This window comes from Gadus morhua, chromosome 5 (genome assembly GCF_902167405.1).
Source record: "Gadus morhua chromosome 5, gadMor3.0, whole genome shotgun sequence".
Lineage (NCBI taxonomy): Eukaryota > Metazoa > Chordata > Actinopteri > Gadiformes > Gadidae > Gadus > Gadus morhua.
In genome coordinates, this window is record NC_044052.1 from 18,486,072 (window position 1) to 18,510,307 (window position 24,236).

Consider the following 24,236-nt stretch of genomic DNA (forward strand, 5'->3'; position numbering starts at 1 on the left):
GATGACACTAATGGGGCGTTTTATTATCCATGCGACTCGGAGGTCCGAGGACGTTGCCTAGCGACATTCATGAACACGCGCCTGTTGCTCAGACGGCGAACTTGCTTGCTCGGATGAACTCAGATGAGGCCAAGATGGCTACGTCCGGTGTGACTTGCTGTATGAACTGTTTTCATTGTGTTTGGACCACTTTGGTGGTTTAAATGGCAATTTCAATCACTCGTATTACTGCAATACCTTACTGCGTCCGTATCTCTGCCTACAGCCTACTTATTTTGGAGCGCCTGGTACTCTGCCAATGCTACCGCGACAACAGCTTTCCGGGTGGCGTCCATGTTTTTCTCCAACGACCGAGCGAGACATAAAACGATTGAAGGGTGGGCGTGACGTCACCTCCGAGGTCCGAGTCGGTTCGCAGAGAATACTAAAAACGCACCATAAGGCACAGGGAAGAGCAGTTTTTCTAACGGCAATCAAACTCTCACCTGGTGGCATGACATCACCCCTTTAAGTTCGGCTGCGGGATGTTATAAAAAGGTCTCAACCAATGGAGACACGACCGAAGAGATCTAGAGAAAAACTGGGATGCAGTATACAAAGAAAACTTTATTTTTTTAAAATGTCGAGTCAAACATTTTACAACAACAAACAAATCTCTTTTAAAATAAACTTCATGGTGCACACTTCTGACGTCCCACGTCTCTTCACCCCATCCCATAATAAAAAACGCAAACATAATAAGCAGACTATCTAGACCGTGGCGGAGGCGGGGCATTGAACCCGGTACCTCGGTGGTGCTCGGAGGTTTAGGGGCCCCTGGGGACAGGGGCCGGGGAAATATCCGAGCCTTCAGGGGGAGCCTGGGAACAGAGAGGGGGGAGTGGTAGGAGAGGGTCCACCTGGACCTTCATCCTGGGGCCCCCAGTCTCAGGGGCCCCAAGGACCAACCAGAGAGAGGTCCCCTGATGAATTGACCGTCAGGGGAGTAAGATGCTCTTGATTGGTGCCTTTGGGACCCCTGTTGTCCTTTAATCTGTCCAATGAAAGAGAGCCTCATTACATCCGTCCAATGAGAGCTGATATTGTTAAGTCATCCGTCCAATGAGGATGAGTGTTGCCGTTTTGTATAGTTGGTTATGTTCCCTTATCTGTGGAGGAGGAATATGTAAATAAATATCTAGATAGTTTTTTTTTTTTTAATGAATCAAGTGTATCAATCGGTGCTGGCCTTCAAGGGGGGGGGGGGGGGGGGGGGGGGGGAAGCAAAGGGACAGCCGTCAGTGGGCTGAGCATGTGCGCACCAAGCTCCGCCCACTGTACATCTCATCCAACGGGTTGTCTTTGGCACCGGACCGGGTCGTCCCCCGGTCCAATCAGAAACGAGCTCTGGTACATTCAGGTTCTGTAGTCCAGCGTTAGGCCTTCGTGGGAAGGGGGGGGAAGAGGGTCTCTGTACTGAACATAGTTTTTGGCCACGGTCCCACAAACCGCCCGGTTCCGGGCAGCGTTCCTTCGTGCTGGTTGCTGCCGGGTTTGGGGGGGGGGGTTCCCTTATTGAACATAGTTTTTGGCAAAGGTCCCACAAACCGCCCGGTTCCAGTCAGCGTTCCTTCTTTCCGGTTGCCATGAGCAACGGGGAAGGGGGGGGGGTCCTCAGAGGGGCAGGACGGGCAGGTCCTCGCCGTACTTGTGGCGTAGCTTCCTGTGGTTGTGGTCGACGGCCCAGAGCGGGGGCAGGTGGCGCGGCCGCATGGAGGACAGGAAGTGCTGGCGCCAGCGCCGCTCCAGCTCCATCAGGCCGCGCAGGCCGCCGCCGCCGCCACCCGCCTGCGCCCGCACCACCTTCAGACCGTGGGGCACGTAGGACGCGTTGAAGATCCTGCGGCGAGGAGGAGGCGGTGGAGGGGGGGGGGGGGCAGAGAAACACGGTTTGAGGGGCTGTGCGATTCATCTAATTTTTCATCCCGATTTTGATTCTTGGGTCAAACGATCTCCACACTAAGAGTTGAAACGATTTTATGTCATTTATTAAGTGTTCTATAGAAATTGCAATAATGAACCGCTGGTTACATTTTTGTACAATATTTTCTTTTTAACATTTTCTATTTTAACATTTTCTGTATTTGTTTTTAAATGGCAAATTTCAAAGTTCTCAGTTACAAAGTGTTATTTTGGAGAAAAATGCATCTTGTTTCACACACAAAATAGAATCGTGATTTCAATATTGCCCAAAATAATCGTAATTATGATTTTTCCATAACCGAACAGCCCTATATTGGAGTCTACAGCTGCGCTCGCTGACGTCCGACAGAAGGGCGTCTTGTTCGGTGCTAACAGACAGCGGTGATTAATGATATTTACATCATTAACCTCGTCATGTCGTTACCAGTTTACTTTCTACCCGCATTCGCTGTCTTGCAGGTCTTAAAGAGCCATTGAACACAAAACCACTTTTATTTTGTTTTAAACATGGTCATTTGACTTATATGATCCCAAACATAGTAATCTATGCCATTTAATCATCATGACTGTCGTGTTCGAGTGACAGTTTTACTTTCCCGGAAACCTTAAGTATAACGCTACGGTGTGTGGCGGATTTCATACACAACATTGCATAGCAAAAAAAAACTCATAACAGTTACACAACGATGGTACTATAGTCTCTGGGTATAAATCCAACATTGAAGCCCTCCCCCTGCCAGCATCACCTGGAAAGTCCCGCCCTTCCGCCTGAAGCTCCACCCCTTCCCCTCCTCACCTGGAAAGTCCCGCCCATCTCCCACTCACCTGGAAAGTTCCGCCCATCTCCCTGAAGACCCACCCCCTACCCACTCATTGGAAAGCCCTGCCCCTCTCACTGAAGCCCCGCCCCAATCCCCCTCCTCATCTGGAAAGCCACACCCCTCTCCCAGAATCCCCGCCCCCTCCCCGATCACCTGGAAAGCCCCGCCCCTCCTCACCTGGTCTCCAGCTCGGCCGCGTACTGCAGGTCCTCGGAGGTCAGCTCCCCGCCGTCCGTGCGTCCGTCCGGCTCCAGGAAGTCCTGGATCAGTCCCTGCAGCTCGGAGCGCCGCCGCTGCGGCAGGGCGTCGCCGGCCGTGAGCAGCGCCCTGGCGGCCGAGCGCACGCGGCGCCGGTCCGAGTCCTCCAGGACGCGCACCCCCTCCTCGCACCCCTGGGGGGCGCCGTGCTCCTCGGCCAGCAGCTGCTTCAGGGAGCCGTCGTGGACGTTGGAGGCGGCGTGGCACGCCGTGCACAGCAGCAGGATGTCGTGGGAGTTGTGGTCCTTCAGCTCGGCGGGGAAGTGGCGCCGGTACTCGTGGGGGACGATGTTCTTCCTGAGGGGCGGAGCGGACGGGATGAGGAGGGGGAGCGTGGACGGGGGACTACAAGTATGGCGGCTCGAATGCAGGTTTGTATTTGTGTGGAAAATAAAAAAACTTTTCTTTTGAAAAAGTAAGAAGAAAATCTAGTTGAGGGCTGAACGATTTGGGGAAATCATCTAATTGGGATTTAGCATGCACATTTTATTTTTCAAGTTCCTTATGTTCAGCCCGGCCCACCTGATGTAGGAGTCCTCCTTGCCACAGACCACACACAGGTTCTCCTTGGCCGTCAGGTAGTAGTCCTGCTTCGATTCTGGCCGGCCCGCCGGCTCGAACAGCAGCCGCACCACGAAGGGGTCCTGGGACTCCAGGACTGGACACACACACACACACACACACACACACACACACACACACACACACACACACACACACACACACACACACACACACACACACACACACACACACACACACACACACACACACACACACACACACACACACACACACACGATACTGGTACTAGCTATGGGTAACTACTAGTAATAGTACTAGTTATAGTAACTAGTGGTCGGGTACCTCCCAGGCCCTTGTCCAGGTACCACTTGGCCTTCTTCTTGTCGCAGGTACAGAGCGGCTCTCCGTCGGGGGCGTACAGGAAGCAGTTGTCATAGAGAGGAGACTTCCTGTTTTGACACACCAATGGGAGGAGACGGTGGTCAGCCAATTAGGAGCTGGACGGGAAACTTAATTAACCCGTTAATACTTGGTAGACTAGAGAGGGAGTCGTTACTGAGAAGATGGGAAAGGGCATTTCGGGAATCGAGTTGGAGAGGGTAATGTATGAATAACAGAAGAGGATTAGGGCCACAAGTCAGACTTTATTCTCAGGAGCCAAAATAAAATGCACATGTGGCCGTAGTAGTGGAGTAGTGGTCCACCCAACCCCAGTGGTGACCCCTCCCCCCTCCTCACCTGGCGAAGTAGCCCACCCCCAGGGGCTTCCTCTTCTGGTTGCGCCGGGGGTCTGGGACTTGCTGGTCCCCAGCCTCCGGGCCCTCGAAGGCCAGCCTCCTCGGCCTCCGGTCGCCGCCGCCGTCGCCGCCCCCCCTGAACGGGGTGTTCTCGTCGCCCTCCGCGGCCCCCCGCCCCGAGCCCCGCCCCTCCCGGAACGGGACGTCCACCAGCCCCTGGCACTGGGCGGCCAGCCGGGCGTAGGGGGCGGTGCCGGTGGATAAGTAGGCGGGGCTAGAGGGGGAGGGGCTGATGGAGGAGCAGGGGGAGGGGCTAGAGTCTCCGCCCAGACCCAGCAGGTGGAAGAACAGAGCGACGGAGACCTGGGCGTCGCCCGCTGCATAGCGCACCTGTGGGGGGAGAGGGGTCACATGACCGGGGGGGAGGGATATGACCAGGGAGGAGATAGTTCAGTTAAAATAAAAAAGAAACATGGCAATAAGCCGATTGTACCAGTCAACTGACATCTATATCTTTTTTAAATGATAAAATTAAATACATCTACAAATATACAGACACAAAACAGCTCACTACATATAGGAAAGAATTAGTTACATTAGATTTTCTGACTCACACACACTATTGAATGTACTTCTTGAGCATAATTCTGATGAACAACATGGAGGAGTTAGCTGTAGTTACCTTAAAAAGGACAAGGAGGAAGAGAAGGAGAGAGCAGAAGGAGAGAGGAGAAGGAGGAAGAGAAGGAGAGAGCAGAAGGAGAGAGGAGAAGGAGGAAGAGAAGGAGAGAGCAGAAGGAGAGAGGAGAAGGAGGAAGGGAAGGCGAGAGCAGAAGGAGAGAGGAGAAGGAGGAAGAAGGAGAGGTCACCTGGTCGGCGGTCAGCTTCTTGGCCTCCCAGTCACTGCAGCGCAGCGCCAGAGACTTATCCAGAGAGACGCCGAGCAGGTCGGACGCAAGAGACTTCAGACTCATGCCGTTGTTCAGCAGCACCTTCCTGGAGGGAGGGGGGGAACACCCTTTAGAACACGGAGACGTCTTCAGAAGCCTCCAGAAAAAGGAGACACCTAATTTTTTAGCAAAAATGTATTATTGACATCTTTCTATGAGCAATCATAACTGTGACAAGCAACTCAACTGCGTCTGCCGGATTTAATGAACATAAAAATCAATCCAAGACTAGGAGGTAAAGGGGTTCTCGAATTCAAGTGGTTTTAGTTTAGGTTTCATTTAGCACTTTTACTCTCTGCAACTCGCCGAGAACTGGAGTCATGGGTTAGGGTTAGGGTTAGGGACAAATGGTCCCACGTATACGCAACGACCACGCAGACGCTTCGACGCAGTCGTGAACCTTTATGGTTCTGCGTCGGGTTCTAGCGAGGGGATCAAATCACAGCCCACGCTGCGTCGCTGCGACGGAAGGTTAACATTTTTTGGGAGGCGCCCGTCAGGCTCTTGCGGTGGACGCAAGGAGGGTCCGTCACCCCCTTGCGTTGCGTGAACGTGGGACCATAATCGGGGGGGTTGGGGGGGGGGGTTTCGAACCCACAACCTTTCACCTGGGAGTGCCACAGCGTAACCACTCTATCCTCACCTCCAAAGTTAATCCCGCTACAGTGGGTCACTAATGAGGCCTGCCCACGGGGGCGGGGCCTAACCCCATGAAGGGGGCGGGGTCTAACCCACCTTCTGAGGACCAGGTACCGCAGGTCCACCGTGCACCCCACGGCCAGGCCGTGGTCTCGGATCAGCCGCTTGGCGTCTTCGTAGCAGCCCACCCCAACCTTCAAGACGTGGGGGTCTCGCAGGACCTCCATCAGGCTGAGGGGGATGGACCGCGCCCCCCCACCTCGGAGGGAGAGCATCCGGACCAGGACACAGCGGCCCGAGTAGGAGGCCATCTGGAGAAGAGACACCATGGAGGTCCGACCCTTCACCGACACCTGGAGGGGGGGGGGGGGGGAGAGAGAGAGCAGCTGAGGGGGTGAGGAGGGCCTGCCACAACAACAACATGCGCTGATATAAACGGTCATGCAAAACTGTTCTTACGCCGCGCTTCTTTACCCATTCACAGTCCAACCCCAACACGGGGAAGACGGCGAGGTCCTTCTGCAGGGCGGGCCAGGCGCGCTCCCACTCGTCCTCGGAGCCCACTACCACAGGCGCCACCCTCAGCAGCTGCTCTGGAGATGGTAGCGCCGGGGTGGGTGGAGGAGGTGTTGGAGGAGGAGAAGAAGAAGAAGAAACCGGCGTGGCTGGAGACTCCACTGAGAGAGGCGGAGGGGCCGCCTCCACCACGGGTGAATCGACTGCCTTGTGACTGCAAGGTAGTCGCTTCCTCTGTCTCCGGTAAACGCGCCATATCAGCAACCCGCCTAGAGTCACCCCGAGAACCGTCGTTATGACGGTCGAGATGGACCCGCGTGGAGACATCTTCGAGTGGGGTAGTAGGACGGGTAGAGGATACTGGACTGGGTATCAAAACATGCCGTCCGTGGGGCAGAGTTCAACGTGCGTCGCCCGGCTTCTTCGCTGGATGGAGAGGTATCGGCGTTGCCCTTTGTCACCGGGGACCACTGGAAATCAATCTCCTCCGTTATGATACTTCCCGACTCAGCATTGCCCTGGAAAACTAAATATAAAACAAACGTTCAAAGTGACAAGCCTGCCATGCCAAGTCGTACCCAAGTCGTACGCGTTCAGACACCAATCAGGTTGTCTAATTGGCGATCTTTATTGATTTACGTCAACACGTTGCAGCTACAATCGATACTCACCACGCGGTTAGACGTGTGGACTCGGGAGTTGGTCAACAGAAAAAGTGAGGTGGTCTGATCCACTGCTAGCCATGTGGCTAATGATGACTGCAAACACCTGTACGTCAGTAAGCTGCAGATGTAGACGGGAAATCCTGAACAGAGCGACAGACTGCAAATCAAACGTTTCAATCTTGTCATGTCGCACACGCTTGTTTATCACATCGTTGATTTGTTTATCATATCGAAGACAGACAGCTCAGAATGTGAGACATGCTAACGTTCTCCTACAACTATCTCATGAAAACGTGCGTTTCTGTGTCCTTATCTGGCATTGGCTTCACTGTGTAAAACCTGTTATTAAGTATGGACTTGGTAAAACGTTCAAACGGTTACCTGTGTAGGACAACTCAAGAGGCCAGAGCCGGGTACATCCACGCTCGTTTCTTATGCAGTTGTGATAAAGCACTTCCGGTCATTTTATATAGTGACAGCGTCAGGGGGCGGGGTCGTTCAGCGCAGCGACGCCCATCGGACGGACGATGTCAAGGTAGAAAACGAACGCTTCCCAGCTCTCTCCATCTACCCGGTGAGTCATGCGGCGGACTTCAGGAACGTTGGATTATGCAGCCAAAGGATTTTAAATTTTTTAGCTTCTTATGACAGTTAATGTAGATAAATACACAGCCAAAAGAATACACACACAGGCAGCCTTTTTCCTCTACCACCATAGATTTATTCATTCCTTTAGCTTCAATGTACAAAATAAAATAAAATCAGAATAAAATCATTCACAGGCTTGATAAAAAAGAAAAAAAAAGAATCTAGCGTTTAACGAGGGAAAATAAGACATTGAGAGATGAACCAGATTGAGAGCAGACCGTGTTGAGGTGACGCCACGGTCTAACCGTTGGGCCGTAGCTTGTGCAGAACTACAAATCCCGTCGCCATGTTGCTTACTGCGGATCACAGCCACCTGTGAGGTCCTTTATCTATTCTTAGTGCTTGTGCAAATTAAAAAAAATCATGGAAATACCGAGAAAATATAGAATGTTAACACAAAATAAAAGGAAGATCATGAGGAAAAATCAAATGTTAAGTACTATGGCGAGTACTAAACTATTTAAAATTAAAATAAATGAGTTTAAAAAGAGGACGCCAGTGGAGGAGTCACCAGCAGGGGGCGCCACCGCCATTGTCGGGTCCAAACTGATTGTTGCTGCAATGACGCCCCTTTATATTAAATGCGATCCTGGGCATCCAATCACAGGATACCTTTGACGGCAATGCTTTTTGTTTTAAAAAATAAAAATCGTTAAATAAACGAGTAAAAGCAGCAGTCCCTTCACACAACCTCTCTACAGAACATGGAAAACTACCACTGCCACCGGCGGTGTGTTCAGTATAGATTCTTTAAAGATATATATTTATGCGTAATATATATAGGGTCACTTCTTACACACACACACACACACACACACACACACACACACACACACACACACACACACACACACACACACACACACACACACACACACACACACACACACACACACACACACACACACACACACACACACACACACACACACCTTTTAGCTAGCCTGTGCCTTTGGCAAAGATAACTTACAACTTCTCCGTTTTAGATTTCATAGCTATTTAAAATATACTCGATGCATAAAAATAAAGATTTTGGCATTCGGTCGCTCTTGAGTTCCTTCTGATTGTGAAGTCATCGAGGGTTAGGACCTCCTGTCTGGAAGCTGGGGGTCTCTCAGTGCTGTCGGTGGTCCGAAGGCCAGTGAGGGGGCGGGGGGGGGGGGGGGGGAGAGGGAGGTTTTTGAGTCAGCGTTCGGGGTCTCCCACCACTTTGCAGGGGCGATGGATGATGACAACGATCATGATGTCATAACAACAAAAACAGATACAGGCAATGTAATGAGATGCTGGGGTGGGCGGGGCCAACCACTAGAGGCGGAACCTCACGCCTCGTCCGTCACCCCCCCGCCCCCCCCCTCCCACACACACACACACACGTCTCCTCACCCCCCCCCCCCTCTGCTTCAGAAGACTCCTCCCCCTCCTCTCTAGCCACCACATCAGCCTCTACAGTTTTATATATCTTCCTCCTCAAGTCTTTCCGTCTCCAACAGCTGTAGGGGGGCTCCCTAACCCCCTCCCCCCTGGAGAAGGAGGAGAGAGGAGGGGCTTCAGATCTCCCTAACCCCCCGACCCCCCTGTTATTGGGGGAGGGGAGGGTCTTCAGAGCCCTCCCCCCCCTCTATCCGGGAGCAGAATGGGGAGAGTGGGAGGGTCTTCAGAGCTGGATCTCGAAGGTCTGGTGCAGCTCGCTGGAGAAGGGGTTGGTGGGGGAGGGGGAGGCGTGCTGACGGGACCGCCCCTCCAGCGCCACCCACTGGGCCTCGAAGGCGTCCACCTGCCCGGCGGGAGGGGGCGGGGCCAGCGAGGTCTTGGGCGGGGCCAGGGCGGGGGAGGGCGGGGCCAGGGAGGGGAGCTGATGGGAGGCGGCGGCAGTGGCCCAGTTCTCCCCTGCCGCGCCGCCGTTGAACGCCGCGCTGCCATTGGACGAGGGCTGCAGCAGGGGGGCGGGGCTAAGGACGGGGGGCAGGAGGAGGGGCTTGCTGTAGTGGGCGGCGGCCAGCGCGTGGGGATGGGCGTGGCCGTGGTCGTAGTGGGGCATGGGGAACGGCTGCTGCAGCATCTGGGGGTGGGGGGCGATGGAGGGGGGCGGGGGCTGGGCGGCCGACCCGAACACGTTGGCCACCATCTGGGACGGGGTGATGCCCACCACGGGCACCACAGGCGGGCCGAACGCCAGCCCGTTGGACACCGGGTAGGCCGCCGCCGCCGCCGGCTGGCGCGGGGGCAGCATGGGCATGGGCGGGGGCAGGAAGCCCATGGGCGGCGGCAGGGTGGGGGCCGCCCCGGGGTGCTGTCCCGCGGGGGGGCCCAGGTGGGGCGCCACCGCCACCGGCTGCGGGGGCACCCGGACGGACTTGGTGACCTCCTCCAGCCAGCGGTCCGCCTCCGAGGGGGTGCGGCGGTGGGAGGGCAGGGCGGGGGAGGAGCCGGGGCCCCCCAGGGCCGGCCCCGTCGCCGACGTGGACCAGTCACTTCCTGTTCGGGAGAGGGGGGGGGGGGGGGGGGGGAACAGAACAGCAGTGAGTAGCGGTACCCATGGAGGTACGGGGGTACCCAACATCAATCCTAGTCAGACACCAGTTCATTAAAGGAGCAGCTAGGGGTCTGGGCTTATGGGACTGACTGTGCGTCCACACCAGCGACCAGAAGCGAACAGAAATATTAAATAAAGTTTCGCTGCGAATATTTCTGTTCGCTTCGGTCGCTCAAGTCGCTCATGACGTACAATTCAAAAGTGCCTGCCGGAGTTCCCTGGGATCCACGCAAGCGAAGAGCGTCTACACTCCGATTGGCTGTCAGTGTTTTGCCGCTGAAGCGCGTCATAGTAATTTGCATGAAGTTCAAAAGTTTTCAACATTTTTTGGACGCTCTGGTCGCTCGACTTTGGCCGCTGGTAGCGTTGGTCGCTTGGGTCGCGTTGGTCGCTCTTGCCCATAGAAAGTGAATGACTTCCGGCGATTTGGTCGCTCAATTCGCCTCTGGTGTGTGGACGTACAGTAATTGACTCAATACGTCGCGTCTATCTTGCCTCTACGCTGTATGAATCTAATACGTGGGGACACACGTTGAGTCAACACGGCACTACTCTCCCTCTAGCACTGCGGCCCCTGGGCTGAACCACAGCGGGACCTTTTGGTAGACAGTGAAGTAAGGCCCAACCCCATTCCTACCCCTTACCCCTCGCCCTTGTTTTGAAGGGGTAAGGGTAAGGGGTAGGGGTAAGGGGAAGGCATAAGGGGAAGGCATAAGGGGTAGAAATGGGATTTGGCCTTAGGCCCAATCCCATTTTCTACATAATATCTGCAATGCAAGTGGAGAGAATCATACTGGAAAGAGATGTTCTTATGCTAGAAGCTATGCTTTAGCTGTGACATCGCATACATTCTAAAAGCTATGCTAAGACGGCAATATAGCTTAACTGCTTAGATATAAGATATGAGAGATTAGCCAGACATAGCTTACATGCTAAAATATATGCTAAGAGACCATAGCCAGACATGGCTTACGTGCTAAAAGCTATGCTCACAGACCATAGCCAGACATAGCATAGCTGTTAGCATGTAAGCTAAGAGACCATAGCCAGACGTAGCAAGCACTCATGGAAAGGCCGGCCGAGCACCAAACACATCATGCACATTTCTCAGGCCGGACAAACACGAGGACCGGACCTCCGGTGAGCTCCAGGGTGGTCGGGGGGACTGTGGTGCTTACCTGGGGCCGAATGGAGGCCCGCTGGGAGCCTAGCCCAGGGGTTAGTGTCCCGGGCGGGCAGCGGAGGGGGCAGGGCTGGGGGGTAAGCGGGCGACGAGCCGTTCACTACGGCACAGAGAGAGACAAGACGCTAGAGCCGGGCATGCTAGGCTAGGCTAGGCTAGGCTAGGCGCGCGCCGCGACACATGCAGGCGCGCGCCGCGCACACATGCTGTGAGCGAACGGGGTGTTGTTAGGCGGTGGATGCAAATGTAAACAAATGAATGATTGTAAAGATAAAGAGTGAAGAGTGAGCCAACGTGAAGGATGAGATGGTTGAGTCAGAAACGGCTTCTGATCGAACCCATGCCCAGTGAGAGCGCACGCACGCACGCACACGCACACACACACACACACACACACACACACACAGCAACACATTTCTCTTGCTGAACTAAACGGCGCAGTACATGGCCCTGCCAGCAGGGGGAGACGGGGGGGAGACGGGGTGGAGAGAGAGACGGGGGGGAGCTTACCTGGAGCGACCGGCGACTGCGGGGAGGAGGTGGGCTTGGGCATGGGGGCGGAGGCGAAGGGGTCCCTCGGCCCCCCGCTGAAGGCGGTGGTGATCTGACTGCAGAGGGAGCTGATGCTGTCGGCCTCGCCCTCCACCTCCACCACTGGGGAGGGAACACCAGACAACAGGGCTATGGAGACAGCAACACAACGTTACACAACGATACACAACACCAGACAACAGGGCTATGGAGACAGCAACACAACGTTACACAACGATACACAACACCAGACAACAGGGCTATGGAGACAGCAACACAACGTTACACAACGATACACAACACCAGACAACAGGGCTATGGAGACAGCAACACAACGTTACACAACGATACACAACACCAGACAACAGGGCTATGGAGACAGAAACACAACGTTACACAACGCCAGACAACAGGGCTATGGAGACAGCAGCACAACGTTACACAATGATACACAACACCAGACAACAGGGCTATGGAGACAGAAACACAACGTTACACAACGCCAGACAACAGGGCTATGGAGACAGCAACACATTATACAACAACCACACTAAACCCAACAACACTAATCAAAAGAACCCTTAACAAAACCACACCAAACCCAACAACAAGCCTAAACACAACAACCACACTAAACCCAACAACAAGCCTAAACACAACCACACTAAACCCAACAACAAGCCTAAACACAACCACACTAAACCCAACAACCAGCCTAAACACAACAACCACACTAAACCCAACAACAAGCCTAAACACAACCACACTAAACCCAACAACCAGCCTAAACACAACAACCACACTAAACCCAACAACAAGCCTAAACACAACCACACTAAACCCAACAACCAGCCTAAACACAACAACCACACTAAACCCAACAACAAGCCTAAACACAACAACCACACTAAACCCAACAAGCCTAAACACAACAACCACACTAAACCCAACAACAAGCCTAAACACAACAACAACACTCAACACAACAATCGTAAACACAACAACCACACTAAACCCAACAACAAGCCTAAACACAACAACCACACTAAACCCAACAAGCCTAAACACCACAACCACACTAAACCAAACAACAAGCCTAAACACAACAACAACACTCAACACAATAACAAGCCTAAACACAACAACAACACTAAACATAACACCACCAAACCCAACAACACTAAACCCAACAACCACACTGAGCACAACAACCCTTCACAAAACCACACCAAACCCAACAACAAGCCTAAACACAACAACCACACTAAACCCAACAACACTAAACCCAACAACAAGCCTAAACACAACCACACTAAACCCAACAACCAGCCTAAACACAACAACCACACTAAACCCAACAACAAGCCTAAACACAACCACACTAAACCCAACAACCAGCCTAAACACAATAACCACACTAAACCCAACAACAAGCCTAAACACAACCACACTAAACCCAACAACAAGCCTAAACACAACCACACTAAACCCAACAACCAGCCTAAACACAACAACCACACTAAACCCAACAACAAGCCTAAACACAACAACCACACTAAACCCAACAAGCCTAAACACAACAACCACACTAAACCCAACAACAAGTCTAAACACAACAACAACACTCAACACAACAATCGTAAACACAACAACCACACTAAACCCAACAACAAGCCTAAACACAACAACCACACTAAACCCAACAAGCCTAAACACCACAACCACACTAAACCAAACAACAAGCCTAAACACAACAACAACACTCAACACAATAACAAGCCTAAACACAACAACAACACTAAACATAACACCACCAAACCCAACAACACTAAACCCAACAACCACACTGAGCACAACAACCCTTAACACAACAAGCCGCTCACCGCTGTTCTTGAGGGGGAAGTCTTTGCGGGGGGGGCCGCCGCCCGGCAGCTCGTTGCCGATGCGCAGCGACATCTGCCTCTTGAAGGGCGAGCTGTTCTGGCTGAGGCCCGGGAAGCCCCTGAACGAGCCCTGCCGCGCCAGGGCGTCGGCCGGGGCGTGGCGCCGCGGGATGGCCTGGGGGCCCAGCGTGGCGGCCGACAGCGGGGGGGAGGAGCCCGGCGAGTCCGACGGGGGGCCCGAGGAGCCGTTGCCGCTGGAGGCGGAGCTCGGCGGCGGGGGCGCAGCCTCGGCTGTGGGAGGAGTTCAGCGCGTTGGATGGTTAGCGGTAGCCTAGCCGATAGCCTAGCAGATAGCCTAGCCCCCGAACACCGTGTGGGGTGAAGTGGGAGTACAGCCTCCGTGTTTAGTCTAGATACTATTCTACACACAGTAAAGGAAAATTAGGCGCTAGTATTGTACATATTTTAGTTTGTCGGCCTGATAGCCGATAAGCTAACTGGGAGCTCACTGGGCCTAGCTTGGCTAGCGTCACTCGTTAGCCTAGCGTGTAAACATCGACGGTTGTTTGTCCTCGGTCGTCACGGACACTTTGGGGCTTCCCCGAACTCTGACCTTTCTTGGCCTCCTGCAGCTGCCGCATCACCTCCTCCCGCTCCGCCGCCTCCGTCGCCGTGGTGACGCGGAAGGACCCCTCCCGGGTGAAGGTGGTGCGGTTGGCGTCGAAGGTGGCCGTCACGCCGCACTCCTTCTCGCGCTTCTGCTTCCGCTCCAGGCAGGCGGCGAAGGCACAGCCCACCGCGTGGCTCAGCCGCTCGCCCTGGGGAGACACACACACACACCGTCGTCACATGACCCACGCACGTCAACGTGGTCGTCCCCGACGTCACATGACCCACACGCACGTCACGTGGTCGCCCCGACGTCACATGACCCACACGCACGTCACATGACCCACACGCACGTCACGTGGTCGCCCCGACGTCACATGACCCACAGGCACGTCACATGGTCTCCGACGTCACATGACCCACAAGCACGTCACATGGTCGTCCCGACCTCAAATGACCCACATGCACGTCACATGACCCACACAGATGTCATCGTCATATCATCATTATGATCCTAATCTATAGGTATGTATTCACCGAGTCCTTGACGGCCAGGAAGCAGTGGCAGATCCAGCGCCGCGTGGTGCCGTCCCGGCAGATGTAGGAGAAGGCCCGCTCGAAGTTACGGTCTGGAGCGCAGAACGAGACCTTCTCTATCGTCTGGTCCAGGATCAGGTCCTGTGAGCGTGGAGAGAGGCCCTACTTACTGAGATGCTTCTATTAATGCATCGTTGGTAAAGCTTTTATTTGAACAGTCCTCATTTTTTTATTTTATCTTATTCATGTGCTTTGGATTTTGCGTTGACTTATTATGCCCCGTTTTTTTACCGTTTTTGCTTTTGGGGACCCGGCCTTTGAACAAAGAAAAAAATGCATCACGGATCAATGGACTTCATCCAAAAAATATTCATTGATACAGTTAGATAAAACACCGGCTGAATGATGAAAACAAACACCAGCTGCCGGCTTCAAATAAAGAATAGCGTCATGGCACATGGCAGAACTAAACAAATGATACCAGCTTCCTCCAGCAGGGGGCGGTGTTCCCCAGGGTGTGAACTGGTACAGGGCAGGAAGAGGAGAGCAGACGCTACCTTGGTCTTGTCGTCGACCACGCGCAGACCGTCCGCCGACACCCACAGCACGGCGCGCACTGCCTTCTTCCCCGCCTGTAAGCCAATCAGAGACGGGCGTCGTTAGACACGCCACCGCAACACGCCACCACTACGAACGGCCTCCGTTATGACGTCTTTAGGGACACAAAGTGTATGGATGAACTCAACACACACACAAACACACACACACACACACACACACCTGACCTGAAAGAGTGAGAAAGTACAGAGTAAGTTTGTTCTCAGAGAGGAGGAGGAGGAGGAGGAGGAGGAGGAGGAGGAGGAGGAGGAGGAGGAGGAGGAGGAGGAGGAAGGGGAGGAGCAGCAGGAGCAGGAGGAGGAGTTACCCCCGAGGTAGGGATAGACTGGGAGGAAGAGGAGGCCTTGATGAAGGCTTCTAGGGAAAACAGCAGCAGATGGAGCTCAGGGGTTCTGAGGAAGAGGAGGTGAGACTGAAGAAGCCTCGCTCCCTCTTATTCTGTCTCTCTCTCGCTCTCCTTCATATCAATGTCTCTCTCTCAGTCGCTCTAGGTGTGTCAGTGCGTGTGTGTGTGCGTGCTCCTATCCTGACTGACGAAACAGTTGTGACACCATGTTACGTAAGGAGAGAAGATCGGTCAACAACAAACAGAACAGCAAAACAAACAAAAAAATAAGAGAGAGGAGGAGACGGGGGTGGAGAGAGAGGCAGGGAGGCACACAGCGAGCACACACGAAGCGTAACTTACTTTTGCAAAGAATCCTTTGAAGAACTTCCTGTCCTGGAAGTGGAATGGGTTGGTGGGGGGTGTGTGGGAGAAGGGGGGGGGGATTGGGGGAGGTCAGAGTGAGGGGGAGGGGACAAGGCATGAGAAGGTTACAGATGAGGTCTACTTGTTCTGTGGAGCCCAGAGGGAGGGGGGGGGGGGGTTAGGGTTAGGGTGAGGGGGGCGGGGCGGGGTGTTGGGTGGTGTGGTATTAGTGGATGAGAAGCCGGGGAGGTGATTGGCTTGTTTTGTTTTCCAAAACAGGAAGTGTTATTGGGCGAGGTGTTACTGGGATGACATCATGACCCAAGCAACAGCGGTGGGATTAGAGATGGAGACTCCAGATCCGGTCTAGATCTGAGTCCATCCCAGGTTTGCCTTTTAGAGTCAACCTACTCTCAACACTGACCAGCAGAACGCAGAGGGGCGGGGGGGCGGGGGGGCACTATTCCTCCACCAGGGGGGATGTTGATCAGAAATGACCAGCCGTTTTAGAATTGAGCTGTTAATGACATCACAAGTGGGAGTCCTGGTAATGCCTGATCAGAGTCACAGCCGGTTGGTAGATCAACACGCCCCTATAACCAAGAGAGGAGCGGTGGAAGCGTACCACTCATAGCGTCTCCACGGCCCGCATAAACCACTGCCCCCCCAACAGGCTGCGCCTCCCACTGTCTGTCTGTCTGTCTGTCTGTCTTACCCGTCTGTCTGACAGCAGACCTGCGGGCCAGCAGCCCTAGGTGTCTACGCCCGGGTCCGGCGCGTGTTCAGCCCCGGGCATGCAGGGGAAACGACGTTCCCAGCGGGGCGGACCCCGGTCGCTCAGGACAGCATCAGTACCGCCGTCGCTATGGGCAACGCCACGCCACAGGGAGCGCACGGCCGTGACATCATCAACGTCAGCCCTCAGACGGGTGCAAGGAGGGATGCGTGTGTTTAGCTGGCCGGCGAGAATGCTGGTTGCTAAGCGTGTTGAAATTTGCACGCGTGTGTGTGTGTGTTGAAATGTGTATGTTTGTTTTGAAATGTGTGTGTGTTGCAGTATGTCTTGCAGTGTCTGTGTGTTGAAATGTGTGTGTGTCTGTGTCTGTGTGTGTGTGTGTGTGTGTGTGTGTGTGTGTGTGTGTGTGTGTTTTTAAATGTGTGCGCGTGTGTGTATATAAACTGAATATGATTCTACGACTCAAGATAATATGCTTGCTCCCCCCCCCCCCCACCCCCTATTCACACAGTTGTTGAGATTGAATGAGAGATCGGTGAGTGAGTGGGTGAGGGAGTGGGTGAGGGAGTTTAGTGACTTCACAGGGAGGAGAGGGTTTGGTGATGGTGAGTGTGTGAGTGAGGTTGGTTCGTTGGTGGGCTTGGTTATGAGACAGTGAGGGATTAGGTAAGTAAGTGAGTGAGTGAACTCTCACCCGGTCAGTCCTGTTGACCCGGGTTAGAGTTTCCAAAGCTATTAGTTAGTCGGTAATTCAGATGAATCATTTTAAGGGGTTAGGCTAGCTAGTATGGGTTAACTAGATTGAGACAGAGTTTAGGATTGGGAAGGGATTCAGGGGAATGTTTTTGGTTTTGTTTTACGGCAACCGCATAAATAAAACCTGCTTAAAAAGACAACAGAATATATATATAAAACAACAAAAGACAACCAAAGGAATAAACACAACCATTTAAATGTGGGTGTGAGGGGGGGGAGGGGGGGGGAGGAGGAGGAGGAGGAGGAGGAGGAGGAGGGGGGAGGTCTGAGGGACGAAGAGCAAGGGGCTTCATAAAGAGGAGGCTGGCTCTCAAAGACCCGGAGATCAGGAGGACATTCCTGAACAGTGAGACCTCCTTAATCCTAAAGCCTCCGACCCATCATAACATCCAGCACCACACTCTCTCTCAACATGGCCGCCGCTGTTGCCGGCATGCCCTACGACGGTCGAATTAGCATTTAGTTGTTTTTAGTGGTATTAGATACAGGTCATTAACGAGCAGGGGGGGGGGGGGGGGGGGGGGGGGTTGGACGGCGGGGGTCGCTGCGGTCGCTGCGGTCGCTGCTCCAGACCCATTGAGTCTCACGGATCTCCACGACGATGACCGTTAAGAGCGTTTTCTGTTCTCGGGGTCTGAACCGGGACGGAGCCCGGGAAGGAGAGAGGGCTCAGTCCCCATCTGGTGTTCACCTCCTGGCCCCGAGCGAACCATACTTCAGTAACCCGTTCCAGGAGCTGCATGGGGGGGCTCTATGAAGGAACCAGCGAACTAGCAGCCTGGGGTATGATGGGCGAGGACACCACTCCTAATCCGTGTGCACAGAAGGCCGATGCGAGGACACACACACACACACACACACACACACACACACACACACGTCCCTTCTCGACCTATGACCCCGGAGAGACCGTCTCCATGGGAACGACAACGACACGGCCCAGGATCAGTTGTTGGTAAGGTAGGCAACAAAAAACACACACGCAACTGCCACCTCGGGTACATTTGCCACATCGTCATGCCTTGTGCAAGCAGCGGCGTGTCGCAGAGACGCCGTTACAACACGCAGCAGCGTGTGGAGGTTCCCGGATCTGGAAGTCCATGCAGGGCTGCGTTCTTAACATTTATATTCATATCAGATATATTTCTTTGCTCCGGCTTCGTTGTCATTCAGTGACTCCGGCATGCAGACAGACCGACTCACCACAGGAATACAGAGTACTCCCCCCCCCCCCCCCTCCCCCCGACCCCCCCGGGCACCGGGCCTCAGGCCAGGAGCAGCAGCAGGAAGTGACATCACTAGGACATCACAACGGAAGGGCAGTTTGGAGGTTGGTGGTGCCGCAGTGCAGACTCCCCCCCCCCCCCCCTCGTGTATCTCTGAGTCACGCGGAGAGCTGGGAGAAAGTTCTCATTACCAGCACGACCACCGCCGCCCAAATGCATGCTGGGAAGACCATTAGCATAGGGCTAACCCAATAGCACGAGACTAGACCATCAGCACGCGACAAGACCATTAGCACAGGTCTAGACCACTAGCATACGCATAGACCACTAGCAGGCGACTAGACCACTAGCATACGCATAGACCACTAGCACGCGGCTAGACCACTAGCATACGCATAGACCACTAGCACGCGGCTAGACCACTAGCATACGCATAGACCACTAGCACGCGGCTGGACCACTAGCATACGCATAGACCACTAGGACGCAGCGAGACCACTCACGCCAGACTAGACCATTAGGGGGCCTAGGACCACCTAGACAGCAGCCTCAGAACACACCTCTCTCCCCCAGGGCAAAAGCTCTCCAATCTGGGCTGCCTGGTCTCTCTAGGTACTCAGGCATTAATTAGAGCTCTCTGCTGCCAGAAAAAAACAGGACAAGAGCTAACAGGGCCATTCGTTTCAGTGTTAATGCCGTAATAGCTTCATGGCGAACATACAAGGGGGGCCATTAACACCAACGCTAATGGGTGCATTGGAAAAAAACGGCTAGTAGCCAAAAGGCTAATTTACCCATTAGCTAAAGCCATCAGCACCAATAGGTATATTAGCCTTTGGGCTAATCTAGCCGTTAGCACTGATGACTTGCCTTGTTCAGCTGGCCGAAACACATCGTTTATGAACCTGTCTCCATGAGGATTCGCTACTACAGCTCACTTCTTAGTCCAAAGCAATCTACGGTGCTTTTTGTTTGGATGTCATTAATGATGGGGTGATGGCATCTTCCCGAAGGTGGACTGTAGGCAACGGGGATGTGAACGCAGTACATCAAGGCTGGGAGTCTTACTCGTTAACCACTACTTTGGGAAGTCTCGTCTCGTGGGGATAAAGCATTGGCGTAACTCTTGGTAAAAAAAGATCACTTCCTGTTTAGTCCACCAACAGGTTGTCGTCCTAAACCAGTTCCCTCAGGTGCCCACCAGGGGGCAGCACTGCTCCGTACCGCGGCATCACTTCCTGTCAGGTGAGTGCCGTCAGGCACCCAGGTAAGACTGCCACGTCCTGGGCGGGGTCATGTGACCAGGGTGTTGACACTGGCCAGGAGAAGTTAATCTGATGAGGGCCACTTAAAACATGGCGAGGAGGGGCCCCGGACGAACCCAGAGGGAAACAGACTCCAGCGGGCCAGGGACGGCTCAGGAACCCCCGATAACCGAGGGGGCCCCCACTACACCACGGCGTCGTTTGATTGGCCGAGCCGCTCAGACCGACTCATAATGTGTGAAAAAACAATAGCACAGTATAGAATAACAAATCTGTAACCGTTTTGAATTTCTAAACAGTTACAAATTTGTTATTCTATCTAGGGCTAATTGTTTCAATTGTTATTATATATATTCTTTTTATTCTATTATTATTATTTTATACTTAATATCATGAATGTTGCCCAATCTCTACAGGCACTTCCACTTTTCATTTCACTGCATTTCTTGTATATGTATGTGACCAATAAAACTCTTGAATCCATCGTGAAACACGCCCTTAATCATTTACCTTGTCGATTAATGACCTCAGGCCAGGATTAGAGTTAGCCAAATGATTAGATACACCGTCTCTCTCCTTGTTTATTCAGTGTTACTTCAGAACGTGAGGCACTTCAACCTTCGGTCCCCTCCCCAACACAGAGACCCAGCCATTCTGAGTCTGAGTCAGCCCGGGGTTGTTTCCACAGCCCTTAATCACAGTAGGTTTCTATGGGGCCTCACAGGCCATCCCCTGACCCTAGCCCCCAAAGAGCATGGGGAGACCCCCTTAGGGATCGAGGAGGAGACCTGGAGAGGCAACCCAGAGCGGGGGGTCCCGCCCTCGGCATTTCACCGGGTGCCATCATAGACATTACAAAATAACACACGTTGAAGTAGTACACACAGCGAGAGGGACGGACACAGAGTGCGAGTCCAGGAAGTGCGGGGGCCCCCAAGGGACGGGCGAGGAACACAGACCCCGTCTCATGGGGCCGGTCACAGGCAGACTAATTCAATTACACATCACTGCCACCACCACACAGGAGCCCAAAGCATGTGACCGGGGAGGGGGGGGTGTGTGTGTGTGTGTGTGCGTGTGCGTGTACATGCGTGTGTGTGTGTGTGCGCACACACCTGACATCACCGGTGTAATTATAAACTCAGCTCGATGCATATACACGGATAGAATTCATTACTGGTTTATTTGGGCGCCGACCTCCCGTGTGAGTCCGAGCTCAAAGCTGCAGACACCTCACTTGGTACATTACTATGTATTCAACCCCAGAACCACTACAAGAAAACCCAGCTACACGAAATTTACATTGCGGGCATTTAGCGGACGCTTTTGTCCAAAGCCACTCAAAACGGTTCTTTCACACACCAACCGTGTGTGTGTGAATACGGTTTGAGAGGGTGGGCGGGGCTTGGGGAATTAGTCCTTCCTGGAGGACAGATTATTCTGTTTCCTTCCCCGGAGAAGGAATTCCCTCTTTGTTTGCAATAACCTACAGCAGGAAGCTCGAGTCGGATGACCTTTACTGGGGCAAGGGGGCGGAGCTTGGGCCGGGGTTGGACGGACACATTGGCGACATGAAATGTGGGAGGAACAGACAAAACAACGCAGTTTGAGACTTAAGCAAAGACTTAGTGAAGAGAACAGAAGGAAGGGAAAGAAACAGGCTCGGGTGAAGCCCTGAGTAAAACAAAATAATTCACCCTGAGAGAGTGAGAGAAAGAGAGAGACATAGAGAGATAGAGAGAGTGTATTTTGGGCCAGGTGTAGTAAAAGCAACACCACCATCATCATCATCATCATCATCACCGGCCTCAGGGGTTGCTGTGGTGCTACCTCCATGGCCTCCTAAGAACAGAGGAGAAGAGACTGACCCGGCCCAAGATGGCCGACTAGGACCAAGATGGCCGCCCGGATGCAAACCAAAGTCAGGGAGAGAGGGAGAGAGAGAGAGGCGAGGAGAGGAGGCAGATGAGTACGTAGAGAATGACAAGAGGGAGAGAGGAGAGTGGGATTCCCTGGAGACGAGGAGAGGCGGGAGGAGTAGAAAGGAGAGAAGGAGCAAATGGAGGGTGAGAAAGGAGAGGAGTAGGAGGTGTCTTGGTGCACAGGGAGAACGTACCGTCTTGAGTCTCTTGACCGCCTCCTCACAGATGTGCATCCCCCGCGACTCCTCCACCTCCACATGACCCAGGTACTGTAGGGGTAGAGAGAGGGAGAGGGGGAGGAGGGGGAGGAGGAGAGAGAGGGAGAGGAGGAAGAGGAGAGAGGGGGAGGAGGAGAGAGGGAGAGGAGGAGAGAGAGGGAGAGAGCAGGAAGATGAGAGAGAGGGGGGACGAGAGAGAGGGAGAGAGGGGGAGGAGGGAGAGAGGGAGGAGGAGAGAGAGGGAGAGACACAGAGGGAAAGAGAGAGGGTGAGGAGGAAAGGGGGGGAGGAGCAGCGATAGGGAGAGAGAAAGAGACAGAAAGATAGGAGGAGAGAAAGGGTGTGAGGAAGAGACATTCATACACATTTTTCACACCACACCATTAAACATAACTTTGACGTTATGACATTGATAAGAGAAGATCGTATTTAATTAATCCCAGGGAGGGAAGGAGCGTGTCACGGGATACTGCGTTGCAGGGTGAATTGCATGCTTCCCCTGCTTGTTATGGGCTCTGTGTTCTGATGGTGTGAGGCTGTTCACAGTGTGTACCCTGCGTTGTATCGTGGTCCCAGAGATAAGGGGGTAGGCACAGCCCTGGACTTTGACTCATCCTCCTCTGTTTGCGTTGAAGGCCCGTCCAGGGCTTCGGTATTTCACTCCCAGTCGATTACTCATCGCTGCGGAGAGTGTCCGGGTTCATGGAGTAATGTACACGCCAGGGCCTATAGTTAGCCCTGCCAGTGCCTCGCCAGAGACACAATACATCACCAAACACACATCCGAGACTATAAATACCTCACCACACATATCCGTGTCCCACACAACAACGGTTACCAATCACACCTCCAAATAAATAGCAGAGCGTTACATCACCGATTTTATTCCAGCGTTACCAATAGTTCCCCCAAAATAACTATCATGTGTGTTGATGATGGCTGGTTGAAGCAGCCTCACCTGGCCCGAGTCTGACTGACAGGACTCTGGGGATGGGTGAGGCAGGCTGCACACCTGTTGCACTGCACGTTGATCTATCGTGCGCCCAGGATAAACGAGCCGTCACTCTCACTCCCTCGGGGAGAGATGTCCTGCATGGCAGCACCATCATCATGTATCCCTATGAGGAACGTTCATTGAGTCAGTGTGGCGGGTAGCATCGCACAATGGCCATGTCACAACGATACCCTGAACCCATGGGGAGGAGTTACCTGACCCTAAGGAGGGAGGAGTTACCAGACCCTAAGGAGGGGGAGGAGTTACCAGACCCTAAGGAGGGAGGAGTTACCTGACCCTAAGGAGGGAGGAGTTACCTGACCCTAGGGGGGGAGGAGTTACCTGACCCTAGGGGGGGAGGAGTTACCTGACCCTGGGGGGGAGGAGTTACCTGACCCTAGGGGGGAGGAGTTACCAGACCCTAAGGAGGGGGAGGAGTTACCAGACCCTAAGGAGGGGGAGGAGTTACCAGACCCTAAGGAGGGGGAGGAGTTACCAGACCCTAAGGAGGGGGAGGAGTTACCTGACCCTAAGGAGGGGGAGGAGTTACCTGACCCTAAGGTGGGAGGGGGAGTTACCTGACCCTAAGGGGGGGGAGGAGTTACCTGACCCTAAGGAGGGGGAGGAGTTACCAGACCCTAGGGGGGGAGGAGTTACCAGACCCTAGGGGGGGAGGAGTTACCAGACCCTAGGGGGGAGGAGTTACCAGACCCTAAGGAGGGGGAGGAGTTACCTGACCCTAAGGAGGGGGAGGAGTTACCTGACCCTAAGGAGGGGGAGGAGTTACCTGACCCTAAGGAGGGGGAGGAG

General features: G+C 53.7%; 2 protein-coding genes across 13 annotated transcripts in view; both read right to left on the reverse strand.

The window, feature by feature from the left end:
• Positions 1–586: 586 nt before the first annotated feature.
• exd2 (exonuclease 3'-5' domain containing 2) lies at positions 587–7,552 on the reverse strand. 2 transcript variants are annotated; one of them, XM_030356865.1, is made up of 10 exons: positions 7,455–7,552; positions 7,080–7,213; positions 6,367–6,934; positions 5,989–6,245; positions 5,173–5,299; positions 4,305–4,693; positions 3,909–4,015; positions 3,564–3,699; positions 2,961–3,338; positions 587–1,879 (listed from the first exon to the last, which is right to left on the reverse strand). In XM_030356865.1, exons 3-10 carry the CDS (start codon positions 6,733–6,735, stop codon positions 1,654–1,656), a joined length of 1,989 nt encoding a protein of 662 aa, XP_030212725.1. In that variant the 5' UTR covers positions 6,736–6,934; positions 7,080–7,213; positions 7,455–7,552; the 3' UTR covers positions 587–1,653. The 2 variants fall into 2 exon arrangements, with proteins under 2 accessions (XP_030212725.1, XP_030212724.1); XM_030356864.1 differs by having other exon boundaries at positions 6,352–6,934.
• A 219-nt stretch (positions 7,553–7,771) lies between these two features.
• Positions 7,772–24,236, reverse strand: part of numb (NUMB endocytic adaptor protein) — a 39,309-nt gene continuing 22,844 nt past the window's right edge. Inside the window, exons 3-12 of one of the 11 annotated variants that reach the window (XM_030356854.1) lie at positions 22,409–22,483; positions 16,307–16,339; positions 15,558–15,632; positions 15,292–15,315; positions 15,001–15,141; positions 14,468–14,672; positions 13,855–14,145; positions 11,951–12,094; positions 11,436–11,540; positions 7,772–10,199 (exon numbers count right to left, since the gene is read on the reverse strand). In XM_030356854.1, the coding sequence (XP_030212714.1) occupies positions 9,379–10,199; positions 11,436–11,540; positions 11,951–12,094; positions 13,855–14,145; positions 14,468–14,672; positions 15,001–15,141; positions 15,292–15,315; positions 15,558–15,632; positions 16,307–16,339; positions 22,409–22,483 (1,914 nt within the window). In that variant the 3' untranslated portion in view covers positions 7,772–9,378. Of the gene's footprint in view, positions 10,200–11,435; positions 11,541–11,950; positions 12,122–13,854; positions 14,146–14,467; positions 14,673–15,000; positions 15,142–15,291; positions 15,316–15,557; positions 15,633–16,306; positions 16,340–22,408; positions 22,484–24,236 lie in introns of all 11 variants that reach the window. The other 10 variants (XM_030356852.1, XM_030356853.1, XM_030356855.1 and 7 more) reach the window with 10 other exon arrangements.